Raw genomic sequence first — 12,882 nt, 5'->3', positions numbered from 1 at the left:
GAAACTAATATAAAGTAGGCTGTCATTGAAGTCAAAGCGAAACTGGGCTATTTGAAAGCCAGGGCTCCACCAGTTATATCAAAACTGTAGCATACTTGAGGAAGACAGGCATGAAAAAGTTTGGCTGGTTGTGTCAGTCTCTCCACCCTTTTAGATGTTTTTTGTAGACTCTCAGAGAATTCAGGATCTAGTAAATTACTCAATCCACTGTCATCCCATCAGGGAGCAGACCATTAAGGACCACAGATCAGCTGTGCAGCTCAAGAGAAGATGACAGACTACTTGCAGCAGTGAGTTTACAAGCATTTGAAGACTGAATAATCTTTGCCCTAAACATTTGCCAAATAGACACAACTAATAAATGAACTGGTGGGCACTGCAGGATGCTTGTCTAGGACTTGGAAACATGAAGAGAGACTGTATTAATAAATTGCTGGCTATGCATATTCTGATCAGCACATTTGACTGTCTATAAAGCACTAATGAATCTGTTAATGGTTTTCATTTCTCGCAATCCTCCACTAGCAGTAATTCATTTCAATCTTGAATGCATCAGGGAACGTAAATCTATTTGAAACTCTTCACAGTGAAAGACATTAATCTTAAACAATCTTAAAAATAAATTAAACAAATGACACCAAAAAGTGGCCCAAAGGTCATCTACAGCCTTGATGCTAAGGAAAAAATAATCTCTCACCCTAATATATATTTAGTGTTTGAGTACCCACACTGTGACAGTAATTTTCACTGACTACAGTATAAATGGCACCTGTCTGCACAAGGGATGAATAGTTGAACTGTACCAGCAATCAACTGGAATGCGTTTTGCAATTCATAGACACCTGGAATGAAGTAAAGTTGTGTCAACATATAATGGATACTGCTGTAATTGTGTTGCAGACAGATTTAAGAAAGATCCCTTCATATCTTGGCATCTTTTTTGGCACCGTGGTGAAAAACTAGTGAAAACTCTGTCTAGTACTGCTCACAAAGTAACAAGTAAGTAATTGCACGCAGTTCTCAAGAAAAAGCAGATTTATATTCCTCAAAATTAACTCTGATATCCTAAAAAAAGGGTGGCATTTCAGAAATGTTGCCTCTTTGGAAAGGGGACAATTAAAATAACTTAAGGACTTAGATTTTTTCACGGAAATCTTTAAGATGAAAGTCACTGCAAATTGCTGCTCTCTTTTGTTTGGTAGGTTTTGCATTTTCCTTTTTGTTACAATACTTGTCAAAGAAACAGTTTTGACTAGTTCAAACTATTTTCCATATGTGGCTCACCATTGCTATGCCAGTGGAACAAATGTCCTGTCACTTAATTTTGCCAATGCTGTGAGATCGCTTACTGGCAGAAGACCCCCTGTGCTCAGGTCAGTAGAAAACCCACACCTACCAGCACTGCTACACTGTGCACTGGAGTGCACTCACATTAGTGTTGACGAGCTGGGAATCCCTGAGGGCTCAACACTGGCCCTGTTCAGGTGACAGAAAGGTTTGTATCCACTAATATGTGGATGAAGACATGTGAACATATGTGAAAATACAAACTGCAGCTTTTAGGGGTAAGCAGGGCTGACTGAAGCCACACTCTTCCTACTTTTAGGATTACTCATGGAAAATGGAGAAGAATAAGTACTGCTCCTTAGTGGTATTATCAGAGGAGGTATTTGGAACAGTTTAACACTGTGCTGATCTTGGTGAGAGGCAATACCTTCTCACCATGTACGGGGAGTTAAATCCCAGGCTGTTGTGATATGCTATGGCACAGATATGACACTGTTCAGCTCACCTGTTCAGATGTTTTATAGAAGGCCACCGAGGCATTGACAAGTTTGAGCCTGTCTTCCATCTTCAGCATCAGCTGCTGCCAGTGCAGGGCCACCTTTTCGGCACATTCTCTGATAGCATCAGCATCATAATGCCCAGCCTGTAGCAACACTTCAGCTTTCTGCTGGACTTGCAGGGCACTCTGGTGTGTCTTCTGTAAGGAAGTGGCATGAAAGAGGGACTGTGTATGAGGGGAGGAAAGAGGGGTTGTATAGATGTGCCAGATGTATGGTAGAAAGGTGAAGCGAGGTGTGAGCATGGAGATGTGAGAGAGTGAAAGATTTTCAGAGAGTTATCTTCAATTAGCAGTTACTTTCTGCAAAGCATTTTAGTTTCAATTATTCACACACATTTGCAACATGTTATTAAAGCTTGGGACAAGCAAACACTTAACACTACAGTCTTAAATGGGTTAGCTTCACTGATCAGCTACTGCCCCTTGCGCAACAGCCTGGGGTGGGGTTTCTGCTGGATCCATTTGGACAACCCCAATGCAGGGAGCTGTTGTGCTGAGCTCCCACCCAGCCTGTACTCAGTGCTCACTGCATCCCACACAAGCTGCAGATACAAAAGCAGACACTAAAGGGTGTGCAAACTATGGGCCTAATCACCCTAATTCGACTCTTGCCAGGCAGTTTGATGCCATCAGCAGCTTCACTTAAGCATGAATTGTCCTGTCTGCAGGACACGAAACATCAACCCCAAAAGATATGAAGATGCCTTGATAAAAGGCACAAACTATATTGCAAATATCAGCCCCTACAAGATACATTTCTGAAAGTCAGGTCACTCATACTGGAGCTACTCCATGCTACCTTTAAGGGCAGATCTGTGGGGAGTCAAACTGTTTTTTCTCCACTGTTCCCCAGTTTACTCAGTAGCCACTTTACAGACAGGACTGAATTATTCGCTTCATTCCCCAGCCTACACCAGCTCCTGATGGTTACAGCTTCCTTTTTGAGCTGCTGAGAGGAAAATAGCCCCTGGCCCTTCACAGCCTCCTGAGTAACTGTGCTGAGGCATGGTTTAGTCCAATATTTGATTTTAATCTTCTGAACAGAAGCCCTAAAATCTCCCAAAGACTCCTCTGTTCAGCATCCCATTTGTAACTGCTGCTGACAAATTCTCATGTGATACTTTTATGATCTAATCCTTGAACCTGGAAAGAAGCTTGAAATCATCTGGTAATACACTGATGAATAATGTAATGCAGAGAAAGCTATTAGTAAAGAAAGGATTAATACTTGGCAGAAACATCTAGGAAGATGCTCAAGAACAACTGGTTAAATTTAATATCCAGCTGCTTTACTGATGTTACAATTGTAATACTTGTTTTAAATAGACTTTAAAGGATTTCAACTGAAAATCAATCCCACATCTAGAATGCCTTTAGAGAATGGTCTGCCTTGTGTGCTTTACTGATCTCTTTCCCATATTGAGCTTTAAACAATTTAAATATTTAATCTCGTGATTTCTTCCTTTGAAAACTTATTTTTCCCTTACTGTGGCATAACCCTCTTCTCTATCTGTGATTTGCATTTACCACCAAATACAAGCACTTCCCCAATGGCAGCAAGCTGCAATAACACAGCCAGTGGGTGTCTTATTCCCCACTGTCGTCTGGTGATGGCTGCCAAGATGTGGTCAGCACAGCTTGGTACCAGTCAACTCATTCAGAATTGATAGAACACTTCTTCCTTTCCCTTAGGAGCTGCAATAGCTGCTCTTTCCTTAGTGTGAGTGGAGCTGGACCAAAACAGGCCAACAGCTGAGATTTAAACGCTGCACTTACTAGGAACACTATAATACATATTGCCTTACGTAAAGTTCAGCAGAGACATAAAGACACCCCATCCCCCAAAACCTCCATTATGGAATGATTATTTTCAAAGTTTAAAGTTTGGGTTAGTTTTGGTTATTTTCAAATATATATAAACCACAGAAAGGGATTTTCCAACTTGTCTGGTCTGTAAAAAGCTAACAATTAACATAATCTGGGAAGCATGTACACCCTCTTGAGCAGGAACAGGAGAAAGCAATGAATCCCCTTTCTAGCAACTGGAGTGAGCATAACCTGTGAGCGTAGGGTTTGTTCATAATGACAAAGATATATAAAAAAATGAGCCTAATTACAAATCTTCCTGTGCTCTAATCAGGGGAGTCCAGAGCCCTCCACTACTTTCTCATTCAAAGCAAAGCAGCCTGAAGCAGGTGCCACTCCTCCTGCCATGTCCTGGCCCTGTGAGTGAGGCAAATGTGTTGGCTCACAGCTAGTTTTTGAGGGCCTTGTCGAAGATGTGTTACTTCAGGGCAAGCAAGGGCAAAAGCTCAGTTTAGCAGGCAATTTTTAAAAATTGACCCTCTTGCCTCTTCTTCAACATTACGTGGGTTTGAATGTCTCTTCTGCTGTCCACAAAAGGACAGCTGAATGAAACAAAGATTTCATGTGCCAGCATTATCCAGTAACAAAGATATTCATATATAAACACTTAGAAATAATCTGTGGATCATGGATATGGAAAGAAACTGACTTAACAAAGTTTTCTTATTTTCAGAACACTCTGTGACGTTTAATTTTTTTTTTTTTTTTTTTTTTTAACCAAAGAAATTATCAGAAGATGCATGAGTGCCATTTTTATGAATGGAAAGGCTGATATCTGACAGGGAAGAATTAGCTGCAAATGATAAAGTTATTTATTTAACTATTAACTTCCAGCAGCATTACAAGTTTAATGAGATTTTCTAAAGTTTTTATTCCTTCCCTTCCTCCAAGCAAGCAACAATTGGTGCTCAATAGGTAACCTTTTGTATGGTATTCACCTGGGAAGGAGAAACTAAGTTAACTTATTCATGTTACCTCTATGGCCAGCTGAAACTGCTCATGCTCTCGCTGGAGCTGCTCAGCTTCAGAGAGGGAGCTCGCATTGACGAGGCTTGCATTCAGCATCGATTCACCATTCCTGATCCAGCCAAGCACCTGTAAAGAAAGGATGTGCTTATGGAAAGGTTGCTTCAGTACAAAGGTTTATGTAGTCACTGATCAGAAAAAGCTTTGGATCTGGCTAACGAAAAGGTGCTTTGCTCAGTGTCGTCTCAGGCTGAATCAGTGAGCAGAAAGAAAGCCTAGGTAAGGACTTGATAACATACATTTTTAGATGGCAAAGATGCTTTAAAGAAGTTATTGCTTTAAGAATTAAACTCCGAAAGCATTTACATGGACATTCAAAAAGAAAAGAGCTTTCATTTCCAAGTTTTGATTACAAAAAGGAATGTTTCCCTACACAAACACCCAGGGCAAAAGCAGAAAGTACAATAAGGGAGATTTGAAATTAAACATAAAGATCTCTCTTTCTTTCAAATTTCCAAATTGCATCATGGACCATGCAACTCCTTTCTGCACCATGTCCCTGACTTTGTTCCACACAAAAGTCAGAGCTTAGCCTTAAGGAGGGAGAAGACAGAGTTGGTTTCAGCTAACACAGAGTTAAGATGCAGTTGGAGCTTCCACCTGCACATACAGCTAGGAAGAAATCCCAGGTCTTGAATTTAATATTTAGTCAAGAGGCTTTACTTCAGGAATATTCAGATTATTTGTAGACATGCCAAAAATGCTGTAATGACTACAGAGTCAAATCCTAAATGTGCATAATTAATCTATCAAGCTTGTACTTATTCATTTAAGAAGTAACATTTTCTGCTATTTTAAGACACGTTTGGAAAATTAGCAACCAGAAAACACATGCAAGTTCTTTGCTGTGTTGTTTCAAAGCCTATTTTCTACCTGTGTAGGTGTGAAATTATTCCAATAAAGCAGTAAGTTGCTGAATTCAATTCACAGATGCACAGGAAATCCTGGCTGCCCAATCACTGCCCTAAATATAGCTTGTGACTTACAAGGCTCCCAATTGACTTTGATGAAATATTCTACATAATAATTTCCCTTTTGTACATCATTTTCACCAAGTGATACATTAAATTGCCTGAAATAAATCGGGATTTTTTGTTGTTTTGGATTTTATCCCTCCATCATGTATCACCCTCATTATAGCCATTCAGTTCCCTGTAGGGTAGGAAAATGAGTTTTCCCTAGGAGGAAGAAAGGGAAGCCATCTATACACATAGCTGACCCTAATTTGCTGAAAATTACATTCTGCTCAGTACAACAGTGTGGAAGATTTCATTTGTCAGCTTTCTCTCTTTCATCAGCAGGTGTTATTGTTCCTGTGGGAAACGCGACGAAGATTTAAAGGAAAAGAAATCAGGTTATCATATGGCAATCTTTTTGGCTGGCATCTTCTATAATCCATCAGACAAGAAAAATACATTGTTGCCAACTACGTGGTACCAAAATCTGAAGTTAACCAAAGGATCACAGTGTTTGGGAAAGACTTGAAGTGAGGACATGATAAAGCAAGACATGCTTTCATTTTTTATATACCATGGTATACCCTGCCTTGGGCTATTTAGAGTGACAGAAAACACTGAGTAGGTAAGCTAAAAATGCAGCAGCTTTTTATTTTCTCTTCTTCTTTTCTTTTTTTTTTTTTTCTTTTCTGAGCTGAAATTTTCAAAAGCTGCCACAGAGGTTTTAACACAGATTTCACACAAATATCTGAGTCTCTAAATACTAAAACAACAACAAAAAGAAACACACCCGAAAACTCAAGTCTTAAAGCAACTTGATAAGTAAAAAGCCAATAGTAACAAGTTCGAACAAGGAGGAAGAGACCACACAACTGATTATGGTTGGAAACCAAACAGCTAGGTTTCCTCTAGTGTTAATCCCTCTGTACAGCTGTTTTGTTGACTCCAAAAATATCCAGGGTAAAGCAGTTCAAGTCAGGCTTTTATGGGCTACATCTTGTCAGCAAAGGTTACAGCACTCAAGTCTTGACTAAGGCTGCTGCCATTACTGAGTTGTTCCCCTCTCTCCTTTCCCCAAAATGCGGGTTCAGATGCTCACTGTGGAGCTCCTACACTCCCCTTCCAGGCCCCGTGAGCACCCAAGCACTAGCAAATTTTGTTTGGAAGAACTTAAGTAATTACCCCATTCCACTTCCAAAAGTCTAATGCTTAAATGTCAGAACCTCATCAGGGATTGCACCAGCTTTTTCCATAGTCATGTTCTTCTCTTAGCTTGTTTTCCTCCTCTTCTTTTGTGCATGTCTTTCAGAATGAGAAAAATTCAGTTGCATACCCAGAGCTTCTTAAGTCTAAGTGCAAAAACCAGTCACCTACAGAGCCTTTCATTGTGTCACTGGCTTGGAAGGAGATTGGGAAATGGTTGGAAGAGAGCATTTACACACTTGTATCTGGTTTACAAGACCTGCACATAAACTGACTCCTACTTACATGGCGCTTAATAACTTTTCATTGAAATATGCATAGGAGCTAATTAAGCACCAAGACACTTCTCCAATAATTTCCTGTATTAATATATTCACCATTATCTGGCAATGTGCATACAGGCCAACAGCAAAAGATGTCTTTAAACAGTCATTTACTTCAAATTACAGATTTTATCAACTTTGTAGAAGCGGTGATTAAAAAATTCTGGAGATAAATAAATCTTATAAAACTTATAAAAAGCGTAACTATTTTTTTTTTTTAATAATGGAGAAGCAGAAACACACTGACAGCATCTTAGATAAAAGTCACTTGACGCTGGAGAGCAATTTCACTTCAAGGCATGGGTTGTCAGATCTGAGACAACTCCTACCTTTGACTCCAATTTGCTTAAATCAGGCTACAATTTTGTATACTGCTTCTCTGTAATTAAATAATAGTATCAAATTCTTTTAAAATTCATACCCTGAAACTTTTCTATCTTCACCGAGCATAGAATCAGATGCTACAGGAAAAATAAAAAGGCACCCTTTACGATGGTAAAAGATTCTTAAGTTTTAAAGGCAAAATGACGTTAGTGAATCTTTTGTATCTCTGGACCCTTAGAAGCTTCTTTGAGAGGCTCTTACTACCAGAAATAAAACATACAAAGGTACAATAAGGGGATAGGAAAGCCAAACAGCTGCAAACACAGCATTAGAGAGTTTGTTTTTTAAACTGACCTCCTCAAATCTGTTCTCCTATTACTTTTATGTAAGCAACCCAAGCTCTGTAGTTTCTGTCAAAAATGAACGGGGTCCAAATGAGGGGAAATCAGTCTTGGCCAGGATCTTTCTTAATAACAAAGTGTATGTGAATCACTGATCTATACTCTTTCCACTCTAAAGCAGTTCACAGATCATCTCATTTGGAATTGTTCTGCTATAATGGCTGCAAACTTACATTCATTGTCTTGGCATTCAAAGCTTTGGTGCATATGACATAAAGCAGAAATCTCTGGTAAATGAGACTTAAATAGATAGAGACAGTTAAAAGACTTTGTATTTCCATGAGCCATTATATCAAAATGCAAACATATGTACACGTAGCAGCCTTGACAAATTTTACTATGTCAGCAGAACTACAGTAGGTGTCTTACGGCAACCACATATCATCTGATTCACAAGAGTGAGAGCAATTTGGTAATGAGATCATCCATCGTCTCAGATGCACTGAAATCAAAGTGAAGGAAATCTGGATCGGACTGGAGATGAACTAAAAGCCAAAATCAATATACTTCCCAAATTCACTAAATGGTTGGGAATATGACTCATCTAAAGGAAACCAAATAGATAGGGCACAGATACATTTGAATTTGCCTCTTTCTAAGGGAAACTCTAGCTCTGGTAATTTATATGTTAATAAGCAAAGGAGTCTTTAGTATTCCCCTGAACAAATAAAATTAGTCTTCACTACTGGTTTGCTGAGGGGTCACATAGTAATGAAAGCTCTGATGGTCCTAAGCTCCATTAAGGAAATACTACTTCAAGGCACCCTTCTTCTCCCACAGTATTATATAGCTCAGTACATAGTAACTATTTCTTTTGGTTAGATTTTGGTTTGTAAAATAATTAAGGCCCAGCTGATACTTGATAATGAAGCAAGTAACATCAGGTACCTACAGAGAGTGCTGCACTGCCACTGGATGGCTCCAAAAGCAGCCACAGGCTGACCAACTGGCATCCTGGTCGAGTGGACTAGTGACACTTGGTCAGATAGCAGTAACCTGCATTTCTATCATTTCTGCTACACATATTACTCCTATTTTCTATCGTAAGTTAAAATGCCTCCACTTCATCATAAATCTCTAACACAAAACTCCAAGTTTAGCTGTGTGTGAGTAACTTTATGAACCTAGGGGGAAAAGAATATACGTCATAATCATAGTAAGGTAGTGACTATATCACAGAGTCTGTGATACTTACAGGCAAACCAGACTACAGAGCTGTGGAGCTTCATGAGCAGTTGGCTTTCAAATATCAGAAATGCAAAATGACTACATTTTCAAAATAAAAATTTAGGTGAGTACTTTCATTTAGGGTTGCAAAATTTTTACATCAAAGTGGACTTTGAAAGAAAATGTATGCAGTGGTGTTGGTGCTGCCAGTTTCTAGGTTGAGAGTTGTCTGAGAATGAATGATTTTCTCCCAGCAATGATAAAAAAATTCAAATTGTCACTCAAATATTCACTTTTGAAGACAGAATAACTATGATCATGTGTACTGAACACTCAGAATATTATATATTTATACATACACATATATATATATATATATATATATATAAACAAAGAAACAAATCTCTTTCATGAACACCTTGGAGTGAACTACCCCCTTGCCCCAGTACTGGTAAAATGGAAACCTGGTGTCTGGAAAAGTGTTTCCGGTTTTTCTAATGAAATTAAGCCAATTCCATTGAAATCCAGACATACATTGAAGTGTGAAGCCACCTATGGATTAGGAAGCTGGAAGCATAGGATTATCCTGTGTAGCAAGGGAAACCAAAGAAATCTGAGGCATCCAAATTAAGTATCAGGGGAAACTTAGGGAAGCAGAACACGAATGCCTATGCTAGGATGAAATCTGGAAGAAATGTAACAATACAAAGATGGCTAAACAAGCCCTAGCATCTAGAGACCACAGACAGAACTTATCATCTCACCCAGATGTTACAGATTTCTGCAGGTCAAGAGATGTACAGCGATAAATGAAAAGGTGAAACTACTGTAATATCAGACCTCACAGCTCAGTTATCCTTTGCTTTGGGCCAGTTCTTCACATCTTAAAACAGTATTCCAAACAGTATTATAACAGTATTCCAAATCAAATCATTATATTCCCAGAACACATGGGGTTTGAGGCAGCTTCTCCAGTTGAGAAATTATGGGGTCAGTTCTCTGCAAACTTCTCATAACTATTCATGAAGACAAATATATGCACACTAGAGGGAACAGAGCTCTTCATTATTTGTAAAGGGTCATGCTGCAATCTGTCAGGAAATCAAGTACCGTTAAGGAAAGGGGGATTCAGATTGTTCACCTAAATGTATGTGATTTGGCAGAAGCTGGTTTAACAGCTTGCATGTATGTAATGGCTGAAAACACATTTCAGACCCTTATGTGTGTTTAAAAACTCTCACCTGCTTGACTTCAGCTTGTAAGTGCCGGAGCTGTAGGCACTGTTCTAACCTCTTGTGAGTTTGGTCAGCATTAAGCTCCAGCTCATGTTGTTTCTCATGAAGGAATTCCAGCAGCTCTTGAACTTGAGTTGCAAGATCAATGTCTTTTTCACAGATCAGCTCGATGCCTGCAACATGCAGAGAAAGAGATCATTGCACTTATTTGAAATTCCAATTGTCGCACAAATGTAAGCTTCAAAGATTTTTGCCACCTAACGCAGTGATTTGCAACTCTCTGAGAACTTCCTCACTAAACTTTCTCACATGCAATATCTGGCTTTCCCAGTTTACTGTTCTGCATCACTACATTTCTCTACAAGGTGGTGTTTCTCTGGTGCTCACTGCTCACCCATCAGCACCTTGCTAGTAGGACATGATTTGACTTTGTAAGAACATTGAATTAAAAAAAAAAAGGGACAGAAAAACCTCACCTTCTTACAGTAATTAACTTATACTTCAGAAAGGCATGGTGAAAAGAACTTATAAGAGAAAAAAGATGAGGAAGAAAATAGAAAAGTGAAATATAGGAAGTAAACTCCAGTGACCAGAGTGATACAAGTGCATGGAGCTCCACAGTGCAAACTTTTTTCCATGTGTGCACTTTAAAGGATCACTAACAACAATCTAGTTTAAAACCAGCCTCTAGTTCTTTCAGAATTACTACACAGACTGACTTTCACTCAATCCTCACATACCAGAGAGAAAAAGTGGCATAGTACCACACTCCCGTCTTTGTATTCTGCACAAAACTGCTAAATTCCTGAATAACCTGGCCTGATTTTGTAGCAGATCCTGACTTGATCAGGAGGTTGAAATAGAGATGTGTCGAGCCACCTCCTAGCTCCTGAATGTTCCTATGACCCTACAAGCCTTGTGTGTAGTGGTTACATGAAATACAATGCTGAGCTTCACATAGAATCATAGAATAGTTAGGGTTGGAAAGGACCTTAAGATCACATAGTTCCAACCCCCCTGTCACGGGCAGGGAAACCTCACACTAAACCATGTCACCCATGATCTTCCTTCTTTATTACATTGGTATGATAGCATTGCTAGTACATTACCATGTAATTGTGAAACTTTGGCCTGGAGGAAATATGATGTCATCCCATGTTCCTATAATCCCTGTGATTATAAACTAATAAAGACCTGTCTCCTCCCTTATGGACGTCTACTGGAATTTTGCCATTGGCCTTAATACAGGAAGGATCAGGAACCTAATATAATCAGATTGCAGTAGTGCTGAGAAAACACTAAACTTTTCTCCAAAGCCATTTGATTTAATGGAATAAAAGGACGTTAAAAAAAGAATGTGTTAACTAGAGGCTACTGTACAAAAGGTTTGGACACTGCTTTTAAAACTCATTTAGAAAGATGTCTTTTCATCCCCCTTTATCCTCCTTAGAGACTTGTGACTTCCATTCTCTCTCACAGTGATATCTATCATCTGCTCTCGTGAGACCTCACTTGGAGTATTGTGTACAGTTCTGGTGTCCTCAACATATGAAGGACATGGAACTGTTGGAGCAAGTCCAGAGGAGGGCCACAAGGATGATCAGGGGACTGGAGCACCTCCCATATGAAGACAGGCTGAGGAAGTCGGGGCTGTTCAGCCTGGAGAAGAGAAGGCTGCGTGGAGACCTCATAGCAGCCTTCCAGTATCTGAAGGGGGCCTATAAGGATGCTGGGGAGGGACTCTTCATTAGGGACTGTAGGGATAGGACAAGGGGTAACGGGTTCAAACTTAAACAGGGGAAGTTTAGATTGGATATAAGGAAGAAGTTCTTTACTGTAAGGGTGGTGAGGCACTGGAATGGGTTGCCCAAGGAAGTTGTGAATGCTCCATCCCTGGCGGTGTTCAAGGCCAGGTTGGACAGAGCCTTGGATGACATGGTTTAGTGTGAGGTGTCCCTGCCCGTGGCAGGGGGGCTGGAACTAGATGATCTTAAGGTCTTTTCCAACCCTAACTGTTCTATGATTCTACACAGAGGACAGTACACAAAATACATATGACTTTATGACCAATCCTATCCCCTTTTTCCTCGTTTCTGGTTTTATCAGAAAAAAACACGTGAATGCAGGTGACTGACTTATTTCCTTTCCCAGCCAAAACAAAACAGTTTCTTCATTACCAAATAAAGTGGAATGCCCCCTGGCTTCCCATTTATAACTGGAAATTTAATATACATTTATATTCTTGGGAGTGAAGTTCCTTTCAATTGCCAGACACCAGGCCTTGTTGCTACAATTAGTCTGCATATGGTTCTGTATCCTCAGGACATGATGGCTTTTTGTATGCTTGACTTCACCACACCTATTTGATATTAAATGCACAGTTTTCCTTCATGCACACTCAGCTGGTATGGTTTTGATTGCGCTAGCTCATCAGCAGCAACCAGTGAACTGCCTGGGATGCTATCCAAGGGCAGCCTGCGCTCCCTATGATGAATGAGCTGCCCTTTCTTGCTTGTCATATGTCACACAGATTTA

The 12,882-nt window shown here is 39.7% G+C and overlaps 1 protein-coding gene across 13 annotated transcripts in view; it reads right to left on the bottom strand.

Annotated features, from left to right (window-relative positions):
* KALRN (kalirin RhoGEF kinase) overlaps positions 1 to 12,882 on the bottom strand; it is a 514,073-nt gene that overhangs the window by 165,600 nt on the left and 335,591 nt on the right. For 12 of the 13 annotated variants that reach the window (XM_061472089.1, XM_061472007.1, XM_061471725.1 and 9 more), the window contains exons 15-17: positions 10,354 to 10,520; positions 4,688 to 4,807; positions 1,793 to 2,011 (exon numbers count right to left, since the gene is read on the bottom strand). In XM_061472089.1, coding sequence (XP_061328073.1) covers positions 1,793 to 2,011; positions 4,688 to 4,807; positions 10,354 to 10,520 — 506 coding nt within the window. The remainder of the gene's footprint in view (positions 1 to 1,792; positions 2,012 to 4,687; positions 4,808 to 10,353; positions 10,521 to 12,882) is intronic. The other variant, XM_061471285.1, reaches the window with a different exon arrangement.

This window comes from Pezoporus flaviventris, unplaced genomic scaffold, assembly GCF_033815535.1.
Source record: "Pezoporus flaviventris isolate CSIRO_AGI_PZ_B2104156 unplaced genomic scaffold, CSIRO_AGI_Pfla_v1 ptg000001l, whole genome shotgun sequence".
Lineage (NCBI taxonomy): Eukaryota > Metazoa > Chordata > Aves > Psittaciformes > Psittacidae > Pezoporus > Pezoporus flaviventris.
Note: the sequence above shows the minus strand (reverse complement) of the source record. Positions and strands in the feature narration are given on the sequence as shown.